The sequence below is a fragment of the Hippoglossus hippoglossus genome, chromosome 17 (assembly GCF_009819705.1).
Source record: "Hippoglossus hippoglossus isolate fHipHip1 chromosome 17, fHipHip1.pri, whole genome shotgun sequence".
In the NCBI taxonomy this organism is placed as follows: domain Eukaryota; kingdom Metazoa; phylum Chordata; class Actinopteri; order Pleuronectiformes; family Pleuronectidae; genus Hippoglossus; species Hippoglossus hippoglossus.
In genome coordinates, this window is record NC_047167.1 from 11,401,298 (window position 1) to 11,429,081 (window position 27,784).

The 27,784-nt window shown below is 40.3% G+C and overlaps 2 protein-coding genes and 1 long non-coding RNA gene across 3 annotated transcripts; 1 reads left to right on the forward strand and 2 right to left on the reverse strand.

Annotated features, from left to right (window-relative positions):
* Positions 1–4,222: 4,222 nt before the first annotated feature.
* On the reverse strand, positions 4,223–8,161 carry map2k2b (mitogen-activated protein kinase kinase 2b; the record flags this gene model as incomplete). Its single annotated transcript, XM_034614346.1, is given in 7 exon segments — positions 4,223–4,615; positions 5,771–6,187; positions 6,498–6,554; positions 7,721–7,788; positions 7,791–7,839; positions 7,929–8,038; positions 8,041–8,161. Coding segments are annotated over 6 exon segments (420 nt in total), but the record flags the coding sequence as incomplete, so codon positions are not given.
* Positions 8,162–9,070: 909 nt separating this feature from the next.
* Positions 9,071–11,448, forward strand: LOC117778633. Its single transcript, XR_004616828.1, has 3 exons — positions 9,071–9,293; positions 11,015–11,151; positions 11,309–11,448. It is a non-coding gene; the product is annotated as an uncharacterized LOC117778633 (long non-coding RNA).
* Positions 10,611–17,223, reverse strand: LOC117778630 (solute carrier family 22 member 5-like). Its single transcript, XM_034614345.1, has 10 exons — positions 16,780–17,223; positions 15,530–15,633; positions 14,749–14,903; positions 14,276–14,447; positions 13,484–13,622; positions 13,277–13,371; positions 12,606–12,820; positions 12,343–12,525; positions 11,365–11,500; positions 10,611–11,101 (listed from the first exon to the last, which is right to left on the reverse strand). The coding sequence occupies exons 1-10, from the start codon at positions 17,149–17,151 to the stop codon at positions 11,011–11,013; spliced, it is 1,662 nt and encodes a 553-aa protein (XP_034470236.1). The 5' UTR covers positions 17,152–17,223; the 3' UTR covers positions 10,611–11,010.
* Positions 17,224–27,784: the final 10,561 nt, after the last annotated feature.

Sequence of the window (27,784 nt, forward strand, 5' to 3'; positions counted from 1 at the left end):
TAATATCGGAGGGAGGAACCAATTGGATGCGAGGAACATTTGACTGACAGGAGGGACGTCCAAATATGTTTCAGCATCACCCTGTAGGGGCGGTTCCCTCCGCCTGCGGCTGCTCGCCTTTAAATGTTGTTCTCAAACCCCGAGATAATGTTCATATCGTGTGCGTGTTCATAATGTCACACAATGATAATAATGCTATTATGTTTCAATAGGATTTATGTATTTAGTGTTGAATATACTGACATAAGATCAAAGTATGGGGTGACCTTGCTATAAACAACATAAACATTATTGCAATGAAAGACATGAAAATACATATCCCAACAGCCTAAAATATCCCCTTATATTAATGATTTCACTCTTTTATCCTGTAGTTTATTAAGTCCAATGTTACTTTAAACATTACACACACACACACTACGAACATTACAGGTATCTTAGAGAATGTTAATTACAGTGTCTTATGTGTATTGACATTATTGTTAATATTAAATGCTATGTTCTATTAACTAAAACCAAGTTTTCTTGTTTATACCAGCATTTAATGCGAAAATAACATATGTAGTTACAAACTGATATGAGCGTATCTGAGCAATATTTCTAGCCATCATAATGCCCTACATTTGGGCAATGATAATATTAGAAATCTTTCCATATGTTGTTACATATTAAGAATGTGTGCAATAGTTTTGGTTTAGTGTTTGGGTACAGGGAAAATAAAGCATCTGCAGTTGCAGGAGTCCCTGATGTGTTGAGTATAAAAGTAGCAGGCAAAAGACAATATCCTCCTCTCTTTCTCTGGAATCAAAAGACTGAGTTTCCAGCATGAGTTCACAGAAGTGGCATGGCTGCTGTTATTTCTTGAGTTGTATATCGGGTGGTTATGTAAACAGGGCTGCAGTTAATGTCAGTGTTTGTTTTAAGACCTTCTAGAGAAAACCTCAACTGGTTTGAGGGGGGAAACAACCTAAATAACATCTGTGCCGGCCTTTACGAGAAAACGCAGCCATCCACTGCACTTTGTGGTTCACAACACATGCACATATGGTTAGCAGCATGCGTTGCACACATGCAACTCACACCTGTATGCCATCAACTGAGGGACTAATATGTTTTACCTTCAGAACAAAGTAAAGTAAAACGCTGAATACATAAAATCAGAAAATGCATGCTTTGAATTCTACAGCCAAAGACGAATGGAGTCGGATGAGAAAAGCTGCAAGAGCTTCATATGTTTTCAGCGGGTTGAGGCGCATTCAGTCAGTGTGAGCACATCAACCTCATTATGACAAAACTGGTCTCATGTCACCGCTTCACTTGTGACACTCCCACAGTACACCTGGGGAAAGCTGGCACATGTATTTGCCATGGAAGTGATCATATCGCAGCTCCACACGAAAACATCAAACAATGTTTGGTTTGTCGCCTTTAAAAAAGTAGGACAAACGACATGGAGGCAAAACAACATCAAGGTTGAACCGTGAGGTGCAAGACTCAAGAGGAAAAGCTATATTTAGATTGGAACACCATTTTCCTAACCCCAAAGTGTGCACCCCATTCTCCACCTACTCTTTCCTGGGTTCTCTCTACTTCTAGACGAGCACTAAAGCTTTGTAAATGGGTTACCCCCATGCAGCCACCCACGCATCAGGTACAGTATGAAAAACCTAGGGCATCCTGTTATGACTTTTGGTTTCCTGTTTCCTGTGAAAAATACAGCTCCCCCTCTCTCTCTTTCACACTCACACACACACAAACACACTCACATACTCATCACACACCAAACAAGAGCAGGGCTGGGATCAGCCTTCCCAAATATATCAGTTTTAGTGTTTGTACTTAGAATCCTGGCTCGAGTATTTTTGGAATATGTTTGAGATAAACATCATGCATGCCTATGTAAATGATGAGGTGGCATGTTTTAACCTTTTGAATGAGTATCACTCATATGTAGTGCTCTCGTGGTCAGCTTTGAGAAATATAAAAAGCCGCAGTGTTGCGAGGAAGTCATTATGCTATAAGGTGACAGGAGCAGCTGTTTTCCCCCCGTTCTTCACAACATTTAATTTGTTTTTACTCCGTGTATACATCTTCTCATCTCACATGCCAGGGAGGAAGATGCACAAGTGTCAAGGGACCACTGAAACAGCAATAACAGCGGTGTGTGCTCGTGTGTGAACCAGCAAACCCCCCCATCCACACACACTATCACACACACGTTAGCCCAAAATATAAAAATAACACTGTTTGTGACACACAACATGCGGCCTCTGCCACCCCCCCCCCCCCCCCCCCCCCCCCCCCCCACCCCCCCTGCCGAGATACCTGAGCATTCTTCTCTACAGGGGTCAGACCCATCACTCATTGATAATGAGCAGGCATCTTTCTACGTTCCTGCCGTGGCTCTAGTCTGCCATGCTCAGTGACGCTGGTTAATTGTCTTGGCACAAACTCAGAACCCCATTTCCTCCTCTTTTTATGTTGTGGCTTTCATTGATGCTGGAAAACAATTTTGAACATATTACATTTATTAGTGCATTTTCCGACCAAAGAATGTTTTGCATCAGTTTCAGAAGGCTGTTGTCATCTTGTTTACGCTTGATTAGTCTAAAAGCAGCAATGTTCAGTAGTTGTGTAATAATCAAAGCATCATTTATTCTTTTTAACCAGGCTTCCACTTTCTAAAGAGCCTTCACACATTGTATTTCACATTTCTTTCTGCAGGAGAAAGCACAATGACACATCCTGCTTTTTCCTAATTTTTAGCTCATCATCCCCTCCCCCTTTCTTGCAGATTGGAATTCATTAGCAATCAAAGAGCCACTGACAAACGCCCAATCCTAATTACCCTCTCATTTGCATGTTTGCATATTAATGACTGCAGACATTGCTGTTTTTCTGCTGCAGTGGTACCCCCCCCCCCCCCCCTTCCCTCCCGTCAACGCTGCTCAGAGCCACTCTACATACTGCAACACTGTCTCTCTCAGAGCTCGAGGCCTCACACTTTCAGACTGAAGTTCAGCGACACTAAAGGGAAGACGTTTCATGATCACTCCAGACATTATACAAAGCTCAAATAGAGTAAAAATAGTGCCATTCAAATATATATATTCTGTTTGTAAATATTATTTCAATTCTATTTTCTTATTTCCTCTCGATTTATATTGCATGTTTACTAATCTATCACTTTTACTGATATCTTTGACTGTCCTCTTTGCTGCTGCAACTCAGCCAATTTCCCTCTAATGGGACTAATTAAGGATTATCTTATCTTATCTTTCGCTATTAACCCATTCTCACACACACACACACACACACTTATCCAGACAATGCATCTATGTTTAGCACTTTCTCCATCATACATAACTCATAAAAAGCCAGTATTTGGGGTTCATTATCTTTCCCAAGGACACTTCAGAACATGGTATGGGGGAGAAATAGATCGAACCGCTGACCTGGTCAGTGGACGGCCCACACTACCCTCCTGAGCCACAGCCACCCACATCTCATCTTATATGACTAATGTATTTCATCAGTTACCTTGGTTGCAACGATGTACACAATTCACCACTCAGCCATGGTATGTTATTTATCTCGAAGCCCACACAGCCATATGGCTAATATGCTGCCCCCATCTGGTGAAACAAGCGTGAGACAGAAGTAATATTCCAGCAAATGAGGAAATCATGTTGGCATATTACAATACATACAATTTATTGACAATTAGGACTTAATGAAGACAAAATGGTGGACGGTTTTACCATAAAGCATCTATTGTATTTAAAAAGAGGACATACACAAAATGAATAAATCTAAGGGAGTGAAATGCCCAAATCCTGACAAATCCTAACGTAGAGGGCACTTGAATGGCAAATCCGTGGTCTGTTTGTTTTTTTAAAATACAAAGAAATTAGTCAGCTGCGAGCGACTGCAGTGAATCATAACACAGCTTGCTAAGGAGATTAATAAATCAGTCTTGTAACAGAAGCTTCTTTTCAAGGTCTGAATCTCTGGTCTTTACAAAGGCAGCCTCGGCCTCAGCGTCGCTTATCTGAAGCCATTGATACCAGAACAAGCTGAGGACGCCATTTTCAGTAACTAATAAACAACCCCAACACACAGAGAGAGCAGAGGGTGCATTTGAAGCTTTGTCGTGAGCGTCATACAAAAATGTTTTAAACACTATGCTGAAGAAATCAGTCACATCAACAAATGGCTGACACACTCGTACTGGAAGCCTCACAACCATTCGGAGAAACAAGACGAGAAAAACCAACACTGAAAAAGAGACACGGAAATGATGCAGAGCTATTGTATTTATCTATTTTATTATTATTAGAAGAGATGAATCTTCCAGTTTTGATATAGTACAATCTGTATGACTGCAGGGTTTTAACAGTTTACCTGAAGGAGGACGTGGCACACAAGACGTGTATGTGTACGGTTTTAGGCAGCAGCTTCTCCGTGTTTTTACATAGTGTGTGAAGGGCAAGTAGATTGTGTGTTCAGTCTGCAGTGTACGTGGGAGTGCTTGGTTGGTTCAGCCCCGTAGTTTTACAAAGCCAGCCAGCAGAATCTTCCTCCTCCGCCTCAGAACACTGATAAACATGTGGTTCTGCAACAAAACAATCCCAGATAAAATAACCCTAACCCTTATACTGCACAATCAAAATTTAAAGGTCGAAATGAACAAAGATTGTGGTGCTGACAATGACTCTTCAGTGAGTATGAATGTTAATTCATGTTAATGAATCAGCAACAGCAACGTTGAGTGTTAAGTGTATGTTAATAAAGGACACCTAACCAATGTTGTCAGGCTATAATTCTCTCTCATCGCTCTGTGACAAAGTCCTGGAATTCAGAGGTGAAAACACCGTGTGGTAGTTTAGGAGGAGGCTGAAATACAGTAGAAAGCTGAATGAACATTTGATCCTATCACCAGCAGCAGAGAGGGACACCATCCTGATTTAGCCAGGATCACAGTTAATCCCAAATTGAATCAGAGGGCCATTATTATCCATTCTTAGATTCTTACCTCATTTACTATGTGGACCAGGAGTTCAAAGATAGACATGACTCTACCGTGACCTGGGATAGGATTCAAGAGTTTTATTATCAACATGTCAAACAAGACTGAAGTAAAAACACAGGTTCTATTGATGTGTGTGCGTTGGTCTTGCTGACTGCTGACAGGTCTACCCGGTTGCCTGGGTTGCGGAGAAGTGCTGTGTGTCTCTCCCTCACCACCGTCCAAGATGGGTCGTCCAAATATGGCCTCCAGTTCTTTAGTATCAGGAGGAGGGATGGGGTAGCGACAGATCGACAGACTGCACAGAACAGAGGGGTCCCTGGAGTCTCTCGGGCTTAACAGTACACAGCAAAGTCTATTGTGTAGGATTTAGTGTCATCTATTGGCAGAAATTCACTATGATATTCATAGTTATGTTTGCATTAGTGTATAATTACTTAAAACTAAGAATTGCTGTGTTTTTGTTACCTGAGAAGGGGCCATTTATATCTACATGGGGAGCAGATCCACTTCCACCATGGGAGTCCACCATGTTTCCTCAGTAGCCCAGAATGGACAGATCCAACACTGGTTCTAGAGAGGACCTCTGATACCATTACTATTCATATTTTGTTGTAATATGCAACTTCGCCACTAGATGTCCCTAAATCTTACACATGAGGTTATTGATGTGACTTTCAAAAGGTCAGAGAGATGGTGAAGATCTGAAAAGAGTTCATGTTTTCATAGCATAAAACTTACCGACCTTAGGAATAACATCTCCACAAAGGAATTGGCCATTGAGTCTATGAGCTGCCCACTCACACCAAAGTCACACAACTTGATCTCACCACGTGAATTCACCAGCATGTTGGAAGGCGTCACATCTGTTGGTAAAAAGTTTATGCTAGGAAAACTTCAACTGACTGGACTTTCATAACAACATGCTACAGTATATGACAATTATTTACATAAACACGAATTAGTCACTTAGATTTTATCTGTCTTTGGTACGTGGTAAGTAATACAAATGCTTTTCCAAAATTTGAATAAACTCAATATTGTGCGTTACGCCTCAGAGAGGAAACTGTTATGACACACAAAAATCTATAATCAACTTAATGAAAATTCTCACACCTCTATGCATGATTTGGTGTTTTTCTCTCAGGTAGGCAAGGCCTAAGGAAAGAAATTATTCAGGTCAATAACTGTAAATAAGCATAATGTGAAAACAGAGCCAGGAACAAGCATGAAACCCCTCCAGGCCAATGACGTGTGTGTCTGCATATAAAGTCCATGATTTATTTTGAGCTCGATACAGTAAACAGTAAAGCAATACAGTAAACTGAAAGACTGATATGATGAAGAAAATGTTTTTTCAAGACTTCATGAAACTGCTTTATCTAAACAGAACACTTTAGGCAAGCCACTGTTTCATTAATACCAAGAATGTCACATGATATAATATGACAATAAAACATGTACTCACAGCAATGCTGACTTTGCCCAGAATCTCTTCTGGGATCCTCTGTGCTTCTTTCAGCACCTGGTCCACAGATCCACCATCCTGGACAACAAAGAGCAAAACAAAGAAAACGATGGGAAATCACAAAAAAACACAACATTTCAAAGGTGCATATCTTTACTGTGACTGTAATGTGCACTTACAGTGTGGTGAAGCTATTGAAAAGGTACAGGGGGTCTCAACCGGTGGAATGCACAAACAGGGTTTTCCCTAACATATATAACACTCAGGGGCAGTGATTTAATCATATGAACGGGAGAACTATCTGCTGCTCAGGAGAAGGATGATACCATATTCACCCTGATATAAGACAAATTCTTGTCTCAAACTCAGTAGATATCGTTTTTGAATGAAGACAGTACCAGAAACAACATAATAACGCATATACGTGTTATATGTAGCGTTATTATGTTGCTGGGCTCACGTGTGTCTGAACACATCTACTCTGAGTTTTTCACAGTTAATCAGCTTTTAAAGTGTTTGGTTAGTCCAGATTAACCTGCAGGAGCTTCTGAAGGCTGCTCTCACGTGTTCTGCTGCCACAAAGGAAACATAGAAAATCTCCCTGTGTCTTAACTGCAGAAATAAACCAGGGTAAAAAATGCATCATACAGCTAAGAGGGATGTCTGTCACAGATGGTGAAAAGTGTGAAAAAAAAATCAGAGAAAATAATTATGCAAGAGGAATGATAGTGAGGAATCGACTCAGTATGGTAACAAACTTCAGTTGACGAAAGCCAAGGATTAAAGGACATTAGTTTTGACTTAGTGATTATATTTGTTTTACTCCTCTTGCTAATGTCTGTGTGTGCTGTGAAAAACTGTAACCTGTGTTGTGCCTTTATAAATATTGTAATGATAGGAGTCCAATACACAAAACGCCCTGACCAACCCCCTCCCAAATAACTCTGACAATGATATGTTCTTCAAGATGTTACTGCTACCACAACAAAGTCGCACAGCATTGAGACACTGAGACCGGACTTTTCACTTCTTAACAATATATCCCAACAATATATGTGCTGTTATTACAAGATGATCAATATCAATCACTTCATCTGTCAGTGGTCATAATATTTTGGCTCAATAGTACAAGAACAATTGGAAAAGATTAAAAAAAATCAATTTAGGGATGAATGGATAAATACAGCATTACACACACAGGTGGCCTTCTCCAATTCTCTCACCACGTGCTCCATGCAGATCTCTCCATTGCTGTGAAAGCCCACAGTGTAGGGAGGGTTGCACCCATATGCTCTCGGACAATCTGGTTCCCGATGGCAGGTTTAATGTCTAGATGAATGAGCTGAATAGAAAAGAGAGTTTAGATAGAGGATGTATTCAGAATTCATCAGTTTTATATTATTATTTATATCAGTAAGGTTTCTAGCTCACCTTTGTGGCCATGATTATTCCCGATGGTCTGTGGCACTCCATGCTGACTACACCTCCATTGCCCACATCCAGCTCACAGATACGATGGAAGTCCTCATCTTTCAGCTTGTTTCCTTGGCCTTCTTCTGCTGTTCATCTATGTCCAGCTCCTCCAGTATTTTCTTAAGTGCCTCTAAATTAGCCCTAAGAATGGGAATAAACCCTCTTTCAGATTGAATTGACAAATGGCTGTTTCACATCTCATTGAGTACATGATGTTAATAATTTGGTCAGTATAGGATAACTTGCTCTGATGCAACATCTGTGTTGGTGGAGGTGGTTAGTCCATTACCAGTAGGAGCAACGTTTAAGGGAACTGGTCTCGTTTTAGGGCCCATGATTAACTATGGATTCACTACAGGCTGGGGTGAAGTGACACTTTGCTCTGGGTCACAAATATGACTTTACTAAGTCTGTACAGAAGGTATTGTCATTTGTGATCAGCATTAGGATTTCACTGGGCTGGGAAGTTAACTAACTAGTTATCTTATAGAGGATATTTGGATTAAATGAACTTATTTTCCTGTCAGCTGTCAGAGAGTTCGTTAACCCGGGTGAACTATAATCAACACCACGCATGAGTTTGTTTAAATTATTATTTCCCGAGAAGAGCTGCAAATCACTACATACTGGGAAGGTGTGATGCTGCCTCTAGCTAAAGTTATCGTTAGCTGGGTTAGTGGTGTCACGTTCAACGATGACACAGAAGCACGGTCATCATGATGGTCACTGTCTCAATGTGGAGTAAATACTTTGGAACTGGATCTACACAGAACTGAGCACTGGCAGAACTACAGCCATCGCTCTCCGCTAGCTAACTTCATCTGCTAGCTGACCACGTTCAACGCTAGCTGTTAGCGAGCCACTGTTTCAGTTCCCTTCCAGCACCATTGTCCAACCCGGCTGTTTGAATCACAAACACCCGCTTGTAGGCGCTGTCGTCTCGGTCAGTTTGTCTCCTCGTCCCTCAGCCACCGGCTGTGTGGAGGCTGTGGACGGACACACAGACAGACAGACAGACGCCGGGTCCGCGGCTCAGCAGCGGGCAGAAGGCACGGTGGAAGAAGACCCGCCCTTAGCTTACCTCTGATTGGTTAATTTTAGGCGTGACGAGTGGTGATTGGTTTAAATTTCCGACGGTTATCAAGATAAGCCAATGATAGTCGCGACAGGGTGGGCTTTGTTCCATCGAGCCGAATCCCTCAACATCGACCTGTTGAGGGATAAAATCTCGCGATGTTTCAGTGGTGGACAGTCAGCTGTGCAGGAGCAGTAAACGAGATTATGTAATAACTCTATTACCAACAACACTGTTCACTATTGTAGGTTAATAATAAGTAATATGTGTTTTCTTACTATTTTAAAACATTTAGCTGATATCAGCTCCAGAGAAGGATACTGCAATACTCTATAAATAGGCCACAGATAACCAACGCAGTCTAATCCAGCAGTCCTGTAATAAATCCAATCTTCATGAAATTGGTATAATGCTCAGTTTATGTTGAGATGGTGTGAGAGAGGTGATGATCCAACTTGACCATCATGTCGGAGGGTGCAGTGTGTGGTGCTGCTGAACTGTAAGTGTGCGACAGAGCCACATATATACTTGAATGAAGTGGACAAAATAATAGAAAGAACAATATTATACACAAGTACAACACAGTGAAGCAGTATTTCAAACTGCAGCCTTGTATTACAGGACTTGTATCAGGCTGCATTCATTTTAGTTAGGTGTACCTAATAAATGAACATATTCATAAACCTACACAGGGTTGGGTTTATGAATTAGGTTCCCATCAGACAGCATATGATATGTCAGCGCTTAAACACCTGCACGTATGTGGCACCAATACTGCTGCTACTGGACTCATAGCTGTCTTGAGGTTTTTTTTGTGTCCATTAGTTTGTGGTATTTTGTTTTTTAAGAATATGCTTCTTATAATATGTATACATACTATATATAGAGTATAAATGATAAATAAATTGCAAATGCACATGGACACAGCGGCAATCGACAAGAAAGGACCACAGGATTCTTATACAGGATGTTCAAGGTTTATTAAGTATAGCACCTAAGGGTAAATCAACCCAGTTACCTCTCCATGTACATAACAGTTACAAATTTTAGCAAATCTAATAATTCAGCTTATTCTGTGGTGTTTGGAAAGAGAATGTTTCACCATCACCTAAGAAACACTATTTTTACAGGATGTTGTTGGTTCATTTATGGGAAATTCCGTATCATGTCCCCAAATGCTACAGCAACACCCAGCAGACATTACACATAATTAATAACGTTAACAACAATAACACCCGAGGATATCTCACAAACATGATCAAACAATGATGTGCCGTCTTATTCAGTGCTGCTAAGCTGCACGCACAAGGCTTTTGACCTGTTACATCTTATCGACCTGAACCTGTGACCTGATGATATTACATTAAAGTGTCAGTTGAGTGGGTGAGTGGTGTCCTGTGGTCCTGAGGTCATGATGCCAGTGATGGCCTCACAGTTTAAATAATAGAAGTTGGGAGTGAGAAGACTTGTGCATTTTAAAGAAAACAAATGGAACAGCAAAGCAGGATGGGTTGGACGATACTTTTACACAGCAGAAGGAGAAGATAGGGAGGCTGTGTCTCAGGAGATATAGAGTGGGTCGTCCCCTGCCAGAAATGCGGTTTGATCCCAGTCTACCACATTCTGCATGCTTAAATTTCTTTGCAAGATACTCAACCCCAATTGGCCCCTGATGGCTGTGCTGACGTGATGTGTAATAGAGAAAGTGTGAATGGCAAAAACTGTACTGTAAAGCAGTATAAGTACCATTTATAAAGCGATTTTGGGGCAGATCCAATTTAATATATATATATATATATATATATATATATATATATATATATTTATATATATTTCTACTATAAGAACTAAACAGTAATGTGCAGGATTGTTCAGCCTTGTCTGAGGTTATCTGCTCTACTAAGAGCTCTTCTGGTTTTGAAGGCTTTTTCTGTCATCACTCAACTCTTGCTTTGTGACTTTCCTTCAGCAGGTGGCACTCTTGTCCATTTTCTTACAGCCTTCAGTTGTATGCTCCTGGGCTGTAGCTGTTTCCTTTGGACAGCAGCAGTGGCAGCTATAAGAAAACAAGAGAAACAGAGGCAGAAGAATCAGAAACAAGATGTGGTGAGTACGCTAACATTCAGTTTAATCTAAAACATTTCTGCACCCTTTGTGGTCGACATCTCTGAGACTGAAAATGCTGCTGCAGACCTGCTCCTCATGCAATGAGGTCTACAAAGTCCAATTTAGGTGACAAGATTTCATTGTATCACTTTCACAGAATTACGGCTTAAAGAATATAGATACTTATTTCTGTTGGTCATATTTCACACATACCTTCTGATGGGTTGGGTCTGGCTGATGAGGTCCGGAAGTTTGCTGTTTCTGGTGTCCGGCAGCAATATGCTAAAAACAGCAGCCATGATGCTGAATGTGCCGAAAATCAAGTATGGCAGGATCTTGCTGTAAACACCTGCAATCAGAACATCAGGCGCTCTTTGTCATTGATCTGTTTATTTCAATGGGTTGCATCCATAGCCCTTTATCACTGCTGACATTTCAAACATTTCTTGTAATAAACATTATTAACTGGTGCATTAGCACAGAGCCATCATTAATGGGATTAGTTGAATCTGAGTATCTTCCAGTCAAAATATCTGCGACATATTAAAGATACCCATGAATCTGATTGTTTTGGGGATGAACCGAAAGAAACACTGCCCTGATGCTAAAAATTGAATTAAACCTCCGGATAGCAAATTCTACACAGAAAGCTAAATGACAATGCACAATATGAAACAACTATGGAAAATATGTCAAGCTAAAGAAAAATATGAATAAATCGTATGGTTTTAAAATGTTGGGATTTCTTGACCATGACAGAAAAGATAACCCTCTGCCCCACCTGACACAATCTCATGACGGTTGTCTCCTGAATGTGGTAAATAAAATCTTAATATTTACATGCAGCAAAGGTAGGAGGATACCAAATTCATACAGTTTCTTGGGAGATTATATACTGTATGTGTGTATATAAATTCTGTAGTGTCACATATCAAAATTGTATTAATGACTTGGCAAGAAGGACATTTTTAGATTAAGTTAAGTTGCAGCTGCTGTTACTCCATCTATGTTTTTGTATATAAATGGTCTGCATTTATTACATTATTATTTATCTATATTTTTGGTATTTACAGTTTAATTGGACTTTCCTCTGAATGCGTAACCAGTATTAATTATACAGTATGTTCACTCATGTGTATCCCAACCTCTCTCTCTCTCAAAGTACTTTGGTTTAAACTCAGAAACACTTACCTAAGTAAATCACATATGGAGAAATGATGTTGCCTATTCGTGCACCTGTGGAGTTGACCCCTAGTCCCATGTTCCTGACGACAGTGGGGATCAGCTCAGTGAAGAACATGAACATAAAGCTGTAAGCAGCAGACACGCCCATCCGCCCCAGCAAGCCCAACACCTGAAACATGAGATGCATGTCTGAGGATAAAAAAAGAAAGAAAACATTAAGAAAAGAGCCCAGATTGAATGTGTTGTACTTGTGTGTATACAGTACAAACCCTCAGGAACCAGCTTGATGATCAGAAGCATGATGCCACAAAACATCATTGAGGAGAAGAGGAAAATGGGTCTCGGAGCCCGGTTCACCAGCAGCCAAGTGGCTAAGTACATCCCAATGTCGATGGCTGCAGAGATGAAGCAGTTGACGTAGATGTTTCCATTCAAGTTACTAGTATTGAGAGCGAGGCCATAAAAGACCATGGCCACCGACATCCTGCAGAAATACAAAATCAGGATGGAATTAATATGGAATGCAGTGTTTTAGTAACAACAACAACATCAACAATAATATTAATAATAATTTCTTATATAACACTTATAAAAAAGCTCAAAAGATAGTTGCCCCAGCCGAAATCCAGTGTTCTCATACTGATACGATTTATGCAAGTTCTTTTCAGAAGCTACAGTTTACATAATTTGACTTTGGAATTAAAATTTCTTTTCACATCTGTAAAAACTGATTACCACAGCAGTACAACAGTGCAAACTTATCATATATCTTATCTTGGTAAGATACGTTATTTCTAAAAAATCTAATTACAAGCACTGTGTCTTATGTAAATAATGATGCAAACACTGTCCAATGGCATTGTTCAGAATATTTTTTTTAAAACGTGTGTATCATACATGTGTAGTACAGAGATTTGAAATGAAGAAAACTTTATATTACCATATGAAAACACCTAGAATTGTAATATTCCTCATGTTACGGGTGCGTATCAGGTCCATATATGTGAATGTCTGCTGGGCTTCATCTTGAGGTTGCTGACGCAGACATGAAGATGGAGTACAGGAAAAGTACAGCCTGATTACAAGTTCAGATGTACTTTAAACTAAAAACACAATGGCTTTCACATATGTGGAGGGAAATCAGCACCAGCTCTGAGCACTCTCCAGCCTTGAATAAGACCTCAGGGACGGGGACTCGGTTCATTTTTGCAGCATTGCGTATGACGAGCTCAGCCTCCTCCACCCGACCTTTCTGCAAAAGCCAACGTGGAGACTCAGGAATCAGCCTGAGTGGAGAGACAAACAGGAGATCATTGAACATGTAATAAAATGTGTGACTTTTATATATGATTTTTTCATACAGTATGGACCATGTAATCAGACCATGTGAATGTGAATATACAGCATTCACACTGACAAAGACTGAAATCAGTATTTGGAAACAGCGACAGGAAGACGCAGGAATGGGAGACAGCTTTACTCCTCTCTCCAAATAGCATATTTGCTACAGCTTATTTGCAAGCTCAGCCGGCCAAAGAGTTTTTATTTCGCAGAGAACTCTCTCTTTAGTGAAAACTGATGCAGGTTAACTAGTACACATTTCACCCAAAGTCTGCCCTGAAGTTATTTGACTGTAATGACAATAATTTCATCTCCTCTGAATTTCATTAGCTAGTGTTGTGTTTGTGAACAGTGGTAAAGTTGGAGGAATTCTTGGTTCTGAAGGATGTGAAAAAAAACTTACAGACTCTAAAGCACATGCTCCCCAAATTCTTGTGTTTTTGATGTTGTTATGTATCTCTTTGTAGTCACTTGAGTCCCTACTGCGTCCTTTTGGTGTCTGTCTGTGGTTTTGCTTCGCTTAATTTTCTTGGAGGATCCACTCAGAGATACTTCCATGGGTTAATACATTGATTCGCCAACTTTCACTGAGACTTACCACCATGTCGGAACAATCAGGAGGCCGGGAATGGCGGAAGCAACCAGCAGCATCCTCCAGCCTCGTATGAAGTAGGCAAAGAGCGGCAACAAAGCATAACCGAGGCCAAAACCCAGACTATGGCCCAGAAAAGTGTAGCTCACCCTGGCAGACTCACTCAGCATCTCGGCCCCTGACCAAGAGGAGGATCAAGAGCATGGCATTGATGAGAGAAAACAACAGGGTCAAGCCACAAAAGCAATCTTACTTCATCCTATTGGTTAGTATTTTAATGGGAGCATGGGAAATAGTTGAAGCTGTCTGTAGCCAGTGGTGTTTGTATGTGAAGCTCTACTATGAACAGCCTCAGCAAAGTTCAATGACTTTCTACTACTTGTCTAAGGTTAGAGCAAAAACATACCACTGCCACACTGCTAAAAGTTAGCTCCACTTTTGTCACAGGACGATTTTGAGACCAGTGGAAGTGCATGTACCCAGTACGAGCGACGTGAGGTAATTGGATATCGTGACAACTCCTTTCAGACAGTTGAAGATACAGAACATGACCCAGCTGACAGAGGTGGCCTGGATCAAGGCAGTGACTGGGATGAAGACCAAGGTGAAAAAAAACACAGGCTTTCTGCCAAACCTGTAACACAATGCACAAAAACAACAGAGCAGCATGAATATACCTGGTGTAATGTCAGTAAAGTGGTACTGTTGGTCAGTAATCACAAAGGAGCCAGAAGGTCTAGTCATTCAGATTCTAAGAAAACCCCTTACTGATTGTTTGGTTGGCTGTTACTGTGTAACTTTGGCATGCCCTGCTCCTATATGGTCCTATAATCTATCTACTAATGGAGTAATCTCTGTCTGTGTGTATTTTGACTTTTTTTTTTTTAACTCTTCCAATACGATTGGCTTCAAACTTTGCCGGTGCATTGCTGAGAACCTACAAAAGTGCAGTGTCAACTGTGAAGTTCCAGAAAGAGCTTTTAACGTTGCTTTTATTAATGTTACTTGACTTGCAGAGAAATGTCAGAATGACACTACGAGGGCAGTGCAGCACCCAAATCTACCACATGCACATGTCAGGGCTTTAAGAAGCTCCTCTGCATTTTCTATGTGTCACCCAGACACGATTGGAGCGGAGCAAAAAAATCCAGCAGTAACAAAGACGACTGATCCCACACATACACAGACACACTACAGGGTGTATTGCTCAGGACCCAAGGAAGTGTGGTGTTGAGTTTTTTAGTTATTAAAAGGACTCACCGGTCTGAGAAGTGGCCACTAATAAAGGATCCAAACAGGCCTCCAACAAAATATAGGGACGTGGAAAAAGGGACCTTCCATGCATTGTCACACACCAGTTCCCACTTCAAATCAACAGGAGAGGACATGTTTAATTCAGGTTACTGCGAGACAAATTTCATAGAAAGCACAAAATACATATTCATATATTCACATTCATATTCTAATCTAATCCAAAAACCAACAAAGTCAAAACTACCAAAAATAAAAAAACAATAGAAAGGTTCAGCTGTAACCAAAACATTTAAGAAAACCAAAGAAGAGATAAAGTGTTATTATTAAAAGTATTATAAAGCGTCAATAATGTTAACGCAAAAGTGCAACACAAGTCAACCTCATCATCCTTCTCAATTGCTCAGAGCTGATTACATTCATGAAATTTATAAGCAAAAGGCTAAAAATCCAAATTTCAATCATATGATTCATAATTAGACCCATTCAGTAAACACACACTCAGAGTGTTGAAGTTCTCCGGTATTAATTGTAAAGAAAATGCAGAGTGTTTGAAATGAATTTGCTGAGGTCTTTTACTGAAAACTAGAAGTAGGTAGGTTTTAATAAATGAAGAATCCAAACTACAAGAGGAAAATAAAGAAAAGGCTGGATCCTGGTTGAAAACTGCCGGAGGGAGGATCCTAACCCTGAGGACCTAAGTACTTAAACAGCAGCCATACAGGTCCTACACTAAGTGACTGGAGGCAGGATTTCTGGTTTTCTGCATCATGTAGAACTAGTTTTAAACAAGGAAATACATTAGTCTGTAGTTATATTACAAGTTAACATAAATAAATTCAGCCGATGGACAATAGGCTCTCTCTCTCTCTCTCTCTCTCTCTCTCTCTCTCTCTCTCTCTCTCTCTCTCTCTCTCTCTCTCACACACACACACACACACACACACACACACACACACACATACTTGATGCGCAATGGGTAAAAAACTCCAATTTCGGGCCACATTGATGACACAAAACTTATTGCAGCCAGTGTGTCCATGATAGGTCACCTTCTGTCCTGCTTGTAAAGTCTGAACCATGTTAACAGGGGTGAAATATAAAGGCCATCCTTATAATTTTGCCAAAAATGGAGAAGAAAAAGTTAATTTAATATATACCTTGTTAAAAGATAACATTAGATTAATTGTGCTGGGCCCTTGGAATCGTCCCAACCGCCCCTGAGCAGAGCCCGCCACTCAGAGGAAATGTACACATACCTCAGACACAATGGTGGCAGTGTATCTCTCAGTGCTGTAGACCCAACCATCCACACACTCCTCCGTGTCATTGCCCAGCTCCACTGGCCCCGTCCAGTTGGCGCGCACTTTGTACCGCGAACAGCTGTCAGGTCCGATCCAGCTGCTGCGCTCGTGGAAGGGCGGCTCGACGTGCGCGCCGCCGATCGTGGAGTTGCTCCACACTTTACAGTGGTGCTCGGGTGTATCCGAAACAAAAACCACGATCACGCCCATGTATCCGCAAGGAAGCCCACTTAATCCGAGCAGAACAATTATAAGAATTTGAAAAGACCCGTAGTTGCCCAGAAACGACGTGGTCTCGTCGTAGTCGCTCATTTTTGGATTCGGCATGTGTGGCTGCAAAAAAAGCTGCAGCAAACTGCTCAGGTAAATCTACCCACAGGAAGATGAGGCGAATGGCCTGCAGATCCAAGGTCTGCGCCTTAACAATCTCGAGCTAACTTAACCGGTTGTCCTTCTTGCATCAGTTCGTGTCATTATAAATGCTTTAATTATCACTGTGATAATACACTGGGGGGGCACACCACTCCAGCACTCCCAGCTCCCTGTAATAACTCACGTCTAAACTCTCTTGTCAAAGCACAAACAACAAGTTGCCACAAACTGCTTTTAAATCCTTCACTGTATTATCCTCTGAGTCCTGACATGTTAGGACTACGTGTCCTACTGCAGGTTCACGGTGCATTCAGGGACAATTGTTTTTAATGCCCTGATCTTCCAACAGATAACTGATAAAAGGTTATTGTTACACAACATTTTCCCTCTAGCTTATATGTTGCATAGTCGTACAAAAAGCCAGTGAACTGGTTACATGGCTATGACAGTAAAGAGTCCTCAGGGTTTGGCAAGATGTTGTTACTGTATCATGCACATTATGACAATGATAAAGTGTTAGCAGCCACAGTGACATCCTCAAAACAGTGTCTCTCACACCATTACCTGCACTGTAACAAATTTCTGTAGTTTCTACAGTAAAATTTTACAGTAACTTCTTGTTCTGTCGTTTTACGATGTTTACCTGTATATCGCAATGCATCATGGGACAAATATAATTACAGTAGCTAACAGCATTTTTCCACAGTAACACATTGTAAAATTACAGGCAAGTTGTATTCTGACTGTAGATGGTGCATGTTACAGTTAAATACTGTTGATATCGATTGCGTTGCAGGAGGCGGTTTGAAAGAGGACCTTGACATGAGAGCACGGGAGCAGAGGAGCAACAGCCGTGTCCAGCCACTACGTAATACGTAAGTTGAATGTTAATTCCCTACAAAATTAATATGGGCTTCAACTTTGTTGGGATGTCATTGTAATAACATTGTTGAGATCTTAATTAAACCAATGCTATTGTTTGCAGTTACTAAAGTGACAACTTACTAAAGTGAATGACTTAAAGTGAATCAATGGCATTTGAAATTGAAAAGCTAGTATGCAACCCTGCCAGGATGCTTTGTTATTAGAGGAGCAGTTAAGCTCAGTAACATCGCGCTAAAACTAGCATGCTAACGCTAGCGCGCTAAAGCTAGCATGCTAGCGCGCTAGCTGGGTGAAATGGGATTGGGCCTAAATTGAACAGTCAGTGACTTCAGTTTCCCATTATAGTAGCTAAGTCGTGTTTTGAACATAGAGACATTTGGCATTCATCTTGTCTACTTTATTGTTGGGGGGGGGGGGGCAGTTGGCTGTGGAACCTACTGATCTGGGTATTCACAGTCTAACAGGGGTAGTCCAGGGCTCAAACTACATGTGTGTTAAGCAAGAAGATCTCCTTGATTATTGTCCATTAATGTGTACAAGCTGAATGGCACATCAGTGATTATATTTCACCACTCCCTCCCAGATATATACTGACATGTTAGTACTGGGGGAGGACATCAGACAAGCTGTGTTGGTGGTATTACCCAGCCTACCAGAGGACAAACTACAGTCCCAAGCATTGGAGTGGCATCCAGATCTGACATGCAGTTCATCAAAGAGGAGGATCTCCCTGCCAACATCACACCTATCCAGTGTCGAGGCTTCTCAGCGCTTGGCAAACCGAAGGTATGTCTTAGATTAATGTTTATAAAGCACTTAAAACAGAAAAGCTCATTTCATAAAATTAAAAGCTGTATATTGTGATCCACTATGCATGTTAATTTGCTAATTTATGTAGGCTAATGAATGCACAACAAATTATTTTACTGAAGGTTTTTGTTTTCATTTTTTGTAGTAGGGATGACCTGCTGTTTTTTCCCGCAGATCACTGATCATCTGTGAGCCAAATCGGCTGATACACTGCAATACCGTTTTTTTTTGTTTTGTTTTAGCAGGTATAACTTTTCAGGAAATCAGGAAATCTCCAACCAGAGGACCTGCTGCCTGAGGTTATGTTGATGCAACTATATCACTGCTGGTCAGCTCATGCAATCTTGTGAAGTTTTGCTTTTCATATTAAATGGGCAAATGATTATCTTGTCTTGAACAACCTGATGGATTCGGCTCCCTCTTTTAAAGGAGCTGCCGGCGCAGATTTTTCATGAAGTTTCTTTTCGTGTGATTTCAGATGTTTCGTTGGAATCAATCCAACCAAAGGCACCAAGACGGCAAAGCTGGTCGGCCAAAGAAGTGGGAAGGTGCGTGAAAACACCTCACGTCTCTTCTCTCCTCAAGAGATTAATGGACTTTGAATGGTTTTGAGTGTAAGTCAAACATAAAGAATGAGGACTGTTCTCCTCCTCACTATGTGACTGGACATTGTTCTTCTCTTAACATTTTATTAGTATTTACATATTTTGCTGATATATTAAGATTTCCAAAACACACTGAAAAAAGGTCATCTTTTTTAGCTAGTTAGCTAAAAGTTAAATTATACCAAAAATGATGTGACCTTCTTCTTAATACATTTCTACCTCAGGTCCTGGTTTCAGATTGGGCCTTTAAGCCGAGTATGTTGTCAGTTTTAATAATGTTTGACTATGTTGAAACTCTGGTCAATGTGAATTCCACTGGGTGGCCGGTGTCCAAAGATGTATAATTTACGTTTAAGAGCTTTTCTGAAAAAAAGGACACCATGTTCTTAAAACGATGTGAAACTGTATTGAGTGTCAATAAAAGTTTTATTTTGTTGCAGCTCTGGCTCCGTTTTTATTTAACAGGTGAAAAGACTTTAGTGCAATGTAGATGAATTTTGGATAAACATTATGCCTGGTCTCATTCAAAATACCTTACAGTATGCATAATTTGCAAAACTGCTAATGTAAAAAAATAACTAAAACAATTGTACAACATCATATTGTATTGTGAAGTATTAACAGCTATTTATTGGCAACTTTAGTTGCCAGGTAACTTCTGTAATCTGAATAGAATACAAGGTAATGTTGTAAACTAGATTACAAGTAATTGCGGTTTTCTGTAAAAAAAACCCAGAAATTGCTGTAATTTATATACAACAAAAAACTGTAAAACGTATACTGTAATATACTGTAATTCTTTTTACAGTAATTTTACAGTACTTTATTGGCAACTTTTTTGCCAGGTATTTACTGTTAATTCTACAGTCAATTATTTACAGTGTGTGTGTGTGTGTGTGTTTGTGTGTGTTCCAGGTATTACTTGTGTAGTGGGGACCTAAATCTGTTTACAGAGTCACATTATGGGGACTTGTCCTCCCTATTGGGGACAAAAAGCAAGTCCCCATAATGGGTTCGGTTTAAGTTAAGGTCAGGTTAATAGGTTTAGCTTAAGGTTGGTATAGTTATGGTTAAGGTTTAGGTTTAGGTTTAGATTAAAGGTTCAGTGTGTAGAATTTAGAGACATCTAGTGGTGAAGTTGCATGTTGCAGCAGAACACCCCTCACCTCACCCTCCCCTTCCAAACATGAAAGAGAACCTGTGGTAGCCTTCACTTGCCATAAAAACTCAAAAGATGTTTAGTTTCATGTTTGGACTACTGTAAATAACATGGCGGCCTCCGTAAAGAGCACCCGCTCCTGATGTAAATATAAGTATTTAAATATAAAGGGCCTATTTTGGGGTAAAGCAAACCACAATTCGTACAGTTTAGATGAAACACACTAAGATTATCTTATATAAAATTTCTGCCAATACATCCCTTTCACTCAAATCTTACATTGGACCTTTAGGGTTAGGGTTAAATTAATGTAAGTCAATGTAATGTCCTCTAAACTCTGTCAACTCTGTGTGTGTCTGTGTGTGTGTGACTTGTGTAGAAATGGCACTTCTTTCTGTTTTTTGGTATAATTTATCCCCAAAAATGTAATATAAATTTCCAGAAGATTGTGAGATTAGGTTGAAAGCCAGGTCATTTGTCAAACATCCACCAATGACTGATAATTAATACACTACCACTGGTGATATATCAGATGAATTGTTCTGATAGTGAAACTCTAAAACAGGTTCAACCATGTCTACAATATAAGTGATGATTCATAAGACTCCCCTGAGGCGCTAAGTTTAAACTGGGTGAGGACATTGTGCTAACAAGGCTATTCAAACAGAACAGAGAGGGAAACTCCATGTAAGTAAACAGCCTGCCAGTATGCAGAGACACCCATTAACAATCCCAAACTGTAGTTAGAACAACCAAGATGATGCAACAGAATATGTATTATACTGTATTTTCATATTAAAGCAGTGGTGTAGCAGTATTCTGAAGTTACCAATACCACAACATTGATATTGTAAAGGTCCGCTCACAAAACCGCTCAAATAAAAGTGCAAAAGTATCACATAAACTTATTTACTCTGCAGAGGAACAACATTTTTAGATGCGACTGAACTCAAAGTTTCTGACAGGTTATGTGAAGTTCTACTGCATTAATTCAGCCACAGAAAGAAGTTATAATATTGGGAAGGTGTAGCAAGCCAAAATGTTTGGGAACAACTTCCAGATGAATATTAAAAATTACAACATTTGCCTCTATAAGTATCATAAAATACAAAAAAGTCATGAAAACTGACACAAAACAGTATATAAAGTGTATTTGATTTACACATAAGATATATCCGCATAATTACGTTAAACATTTTCATTTCTGGGATGCAGCTTAAACAAGTTGAGTAGCATCACACAGCTCTGTCCATCCGCGGCGACCCCTCGCCTCCTGAACGTCACACCTTGCGATCCTTTGGCCAGAGTGGTAACCATGGCAACACCTCTCTGGTCTGTGCATGGCTATGCCCTCTGACCCCCAGAGAGGTGACCTTTGGCCTCAGGGTCATCAAATGGGGTCAGGGGGGTCAGCTCCTGCTAGAAGACAGTAAAAGGACTATCATTTGCCCTTTCCATACCCTCGTCTATGTAATTGGCGTATTGACCAACTGGCCCCTTTGCACATTGTTAGAAGCACCTTATCCCGTTTGCATAGCATGAAGTGGAGAGTGTTAATGATATTTACACACCAGTATTTTAAAGTTGGGTCTGTGCGTGTAAATCTTATGTCCTCACATATTTTCCCCATCTCGCCTCCACCTCTAACGCTTTCTGAATCACAAGAGGGAAGTGGTGGTAACTTAACTAACGAAGGCTTTTTGAGATTTAGTCTATAACTCTGGCACTTAGATGAACATGTAATCTTCTGGGTAACAATGGGGGAAACCTCTCCATTCACGAGGTACAGTTGAGCCTGGCCTCATCCCACATTGCTTCTCCTCTCCCTCCTGATGATCTATGCCTCGCAGGCCCATCACTTGTCAATAACTCTACATTAATTTGAGAGACTGCGTGGCAGCGGGGACGCTGTATGTGGGGGCAGGGCTCTCGGAGGAGGTATGGATGGAGGCACGGAGGGGGAGCAGTGGCATATACAGGAGACAAGGACATAGGAAGGAGACGGGCGGGTGGAGGAGGAGAACAGAGAGGAAAATTAGGAAATGGAAGCAGGATGAAGGATTGGAGAGCATGGACTGGACAAAGAGGTTGTGTTTCGCCCATCAACCATTCTTACACACGACTTGACTCAAATATCAAAAACCCCTGTTCATTTGTCCAAATGAGTGCTGGAGTCAGCAGGATTCGTGATGTTTATCATAGCTGTTTGAGAGCAGAGCCCCTGACATGAGGGGGAATCCATCACTCTCTTCCATCAAACCCCTGCAAACAGGGAGCGTAGTGCAGACGTGATTCACGACATGAGAAGGGCTGTGTTTTTTATTTCAACACGGAGCCATCAAGCACCTGCACCAGATCCTACTGAATCCACTCCAGATGCTTTGACCCCACCTGCCAGAGAAAAACTTCCGGTGTATGGGAGCTGACAATAAAAATGATGGCTTGTTCAATAACCATCTTCTCCTCTGTCGCACTGACATCAGTCCTTTGGGCTCGGTGGTATTTTCAAAGAGGGAGTGAACCTTCACCTCTCACCCCTCAACTCTGACCCCACAGTGCGTTGGGCGGATTACACCAGGGAGTGACAAACCTTGTCACATCATGACCTCTTTTCAAGTGACACAGAAATATACTGTACACACACACACACACACACACACACACACACACACACACACACACACACACACACACACACACACACACACACACACACACACACACACACACACACACACACACACACGTTTGTACTTCTATCTTAGTGAGGAAATTCATTGGCATAAGGCATTCCCTAGCCCCTTACCCTAACCCTAACCCTAACCCTAAAACCAAGTCTTAACCCTCAATGCTCTTTGAATAAACTGGCCAAAACTTTCCCAAAAAAATGTCCTCACTTAGTAGGGTCTGTGCTTAAAATGGTTCACACACTGCAATCAACTGATGTTATTAAAGCTCAGCGCTGATGACATTTAAACAATATATATTTTCTCGCAGTATTCATTTTTCAAACTGTAATTAACGTTGGTTGTGAGGAGGCTTGAGGGACTGTTTCCAATCATCTTAGTATTTTCACTATAACCTATATGAGTTTGCTATTTAATGCTCCAAACAGAGAGTGTGCACTGATCACACACACACACACACACACACACACACACACACACACACACACACACACACACACACACACACACACACACACACACACACACACACACACACACACACACACACACACACACACTGTTAGATACAACGTGTTTACTATTTTGTATAAAAGATCTAGAGAAGATTTGGGGCTTTCTTTCTTTTCGGGACTGTTTGCCATCATCTCCGCATTTTCACTGTATAATTTAACTGTTTAATGCTCCAAACAGGGAATATGCGCTGATGACACACACTCTGTTGGACGCAACGTGTTAACTATTTTGTAAAAAAGATCCAGGTGGAAGACTTTGAACTTTCTTTTCTTTCTCTGCTATTGTTCGTCTTTAGATTTGTCACCTATTTCTAATAGACTTATTGCAGAACATTTTAAAAGGCTTCGGGGTGAGTATCGAGTGTGACTTGCTTCAGTGAATATTTCAGCCTAGAGGAATTCTTTGAAGTAATGGTCTGCTAAGTAACTTCACTGCATTGAGCTCAATAGTTCCTCCACACTACTTACAGAAATGATTTTCCTTTTGCATGCATCCATTTGGGAAAAATCGTAGCACGCATTTTTGAAAATGAGAAATTATGTGCCACGTTAAGTAAATGCAAAGGTGTGTGTGTATATACATATATTTATATGTGTGCGTGTGTGCAGCAGAAAGGATTTCCAGATTTTCCAGCTCTCCTGCAAACTAATGGGTTATTTGTCATCTGCAGAGTAAAGGATTTTTAAAAGTCAAGCCAGGACCGACTCCCTCCCTATCCTTTCTCTCGCCCTCCCTCTCTTTCCCACTACCCCCCTGACACTCGCAATGGGAGATCGATAGGTTATTGATCAACTCTCTCTATCGCCAACCCACCAGACTAATCACCTTAACACCAGCCCAACTCTCTCTCTCTCTCTATCTCTCTCTCTTTCTCTCTCCTTCCCTGTTGCTCTCTGTTTCCGTCTCTCGCTCTGTTGCTCTGTCTCACACTCATTTGCAGTGTAAACATCGCTTTTTCTCCATTTGGAGCTCAAAGCTGGCTTGATGAGTGTTTTCCACCCTCTCTGAGGTAAACACACACACAGAGGCTTTTAAATTATCCAGATATTAAATTCACATCTTTGTATCTCCTTCTCCATTTGTCAATAATTAACAAACAGAATCTATGTAGCTGCGCATTTGATAAAACAAGAAGATTTACCACTGTGGCCGAGTGCTCTTCATCCATCTCTCATTTCTCGCACTCCTCCTCTCCTGCACTCCCCTGCCTCCATCTCTCTATGTCTGTCTTTGTTCGAGGGCAAAATCGATGAGAGGTATGAAACTAGCATATTTCTCTCGCTGTGCTGAGGAGACCTGAGGGAAGCAGACACGGAGAAGATGGTTTACTGTACATTTATTTTTGTCTTGTGAATGCCTCTTTTTGGGTTAGGGTCAATTTCTTAAACACGGTAAGATCATGGTAGATGCTGTTAAGGCTTTCAGAGCAAAAATCTCCAATCTTTTCAGGGAGAAGCTAGAAAGAAAAAGCTGAGAGAAGTGTGTTTTGACTGTGACCCTCACATGGCCTTAAAATGATATATGTGAACACAGGAAAATAGCTCAAAATGAAAAAATTTGATTTCTAAAACTGCACATCTGTTCTTAGACCTTAACCGCCCTCCACATACATAAATAATGAATGATCAGAAACCCAGCTCCTATTCAAACCCATCATAAATTATACAATTGACTAATCCAACAAAACATTAGCACAAAGAGAAGGGAACAGGAACAACAAAGTCTACGGACACAGAGGTCAGGAATGTTGTTGTTTTTTCTTTCTTTTCTTTCCGGCGCTGCTGTCGATCCAGGCCAAGCAAATGAAGTCCGATGCATCCCTTTTGGGTACAGGCAGCGTGAGGTTTTCCAGTGGCCCTTCCGACTTATAATCTGTTGCATTGCCTCTGTAAGGGGAAGATAAGAGTTTCCCCTTATAAGCCTTTAAATGCATTGAATGATGTGATGAAAAGCAGATAATCCCTCGAGGAGGCATCAGGTGACCTGTGACCTTTGGATATAAAATGCTTGAAGATGATATTGTTCTCACGGGGTAGCTGGGGAACTGTCCCGGAAGTGGTGTACATTTAAACCATAATCTCCTTTACAAGAAGATGAAAATAAAGGAATATTTTATACTTGAATTCCCTCCATATAGCTTTGAAAACACACATATACTCCAAGCCAGCAAACTCAACTGCAGAAACAATATGGCTGTGCAACACACACACACACACACACACACACACACACACACACACACACACACACACACACACACACACACACACACACACACACACACAGACACACTAACCTCGCAGGAGAATTGATTGACTATTCTGTCTCAATACATCTCTCCTTCTGTTACTTAGCAACCGGTGCCTGGGAGGCTATGGATGGTGGAGAAGTTGTACCACTGTGCATTTTCAGTTGATAAAGAGATATGATTAGCGAAAATGTCACCATTACTGTTGCATGTGGTGAAAAGCAGAAAAAACCCAATCACTAATGAAAGAGGAAACATGAACTTCTGGTCTTGTTGTTATTTTAAACTCCAACCCCTAAATTCTGGACTTTAAAGACACCACAGGAGAATTATAATCAATGACAAAAACATCACAGTTTGGTGCCTCAGTATTGTGCCAATTAAGCAAGTAGATTAAGTTGTTTAGTTCCTTTAACCAATGGGATCTTTTGAATTAATTAAGGTAAAAACAAGCTGTTTTGTGTAGGCACGTTCACTTTACTGTCATAAGGCTGACGTATTTTCTTTTACTTTGAAAATCTTGATAACAGACTGACTATATTTTAAGATCATTTTAAAAAAAAAGTTTTTAGACTTTACGCTTTGGCTTCAACACCAAGAGGAACGTAATCCATTTAACCACTTCCGTGATACAAACAATGAACTGCAAAGTAAATGTTTAAATCAAAATGTGATGAGGTTTATTAAACCCATAATATTGTTTTAACCTGGTCTTAAAAACAGTGGAGATCAAATTACTTTACTTGATATGCACATCGTGCAGTAAAACACTTTCAGTGTATTCAAGTATCTAAATGAAAACAATTTGTCTTGTGCGCTGTATGAGAGCATCAAATCATTACACATCTAAACCTTTCATTATTTCACATATAAATAAAAATCTAATATGGACAAACAGTAATTTATCCAACACAAGTAATGTTTTGATAAAATTTGCAACACAAATATATATGAAATGATCACCTTGTTGTTCGATACTAAAATCTAAAAAAAATTAAGTGACAAATAAACAATTATAACAAATAAATATATTGATTCACCATGTTGTTTCACACAATTGTGAGAGGCTGAGTTTGGGCCGATCAACAGCAGGATATTTGGTGGGTAAAAAATCTTTCTTCCTTCCTATGTTGTAAATTCCTTAGATGTATCTGACAGTTCACTTGAATCCGAGTATGTCAGCTTTCAGCCAACACATATTTTGTGTTTATTGCTGAGTCTTCTCACAGTAAAATTAATTAATAGCCTATTTTTGCAAAACATAAACATGCAATTAGTTCCACAATTCAGTGTTATCTGTGGACATGTTAGGCTGTTTTTATAGATCACTTTATTTCTACTGAAGCTGTATTTGCACACATATTGAAAATAAGCTGCAGTGTTCCTCTGTGATACAAGCAGTGCAAAATCGTGAATGCTTTTACTGCTGAATGGGATTTTCTTTGCTCTGTTCTTTTTGGACTTTTAATTTGTTTTTCTGTGGGTTTATTTATTGAAAAGGCCTCTTTTATTATATATACATTATAACAATCAATTAGCCTGTAATTGCCTGTCTGTGATGAATATGTGGGTAACCAAAAGTTGTAGAAAATAGGAAATCACAAAAACTTCTTGGATGGTAGCTATGGGAACTTTGCACATAAATCCTCATAAACAAGATCATCAATGTAAGGTTACA

Bases quoted from the DNA above. Each gene is read 5' to 3' on its own strand.
- LOC117778630 (XM_034614345.1), bottom strand. From the start codon at position 17,151: ATGCCGAATCCAAAAATGAGCGACTACGACGAGACCACGTCGTTTCTG. The intron at 15,634-16,779 runs GTATGTGTACAT...GTTGATTTGAAG, and splicing joins CTGCCACCATTGTGTCTGAG to TGGGAACTGGTGTGTGACAA. The intron at 14,448-14,748 runs GTACATGCACTT...CCTCTTGGTCAG, and splicing joins CCTCACGTCGCTCGTACTGG to GGGCCGAGATGCTGAGTGAG.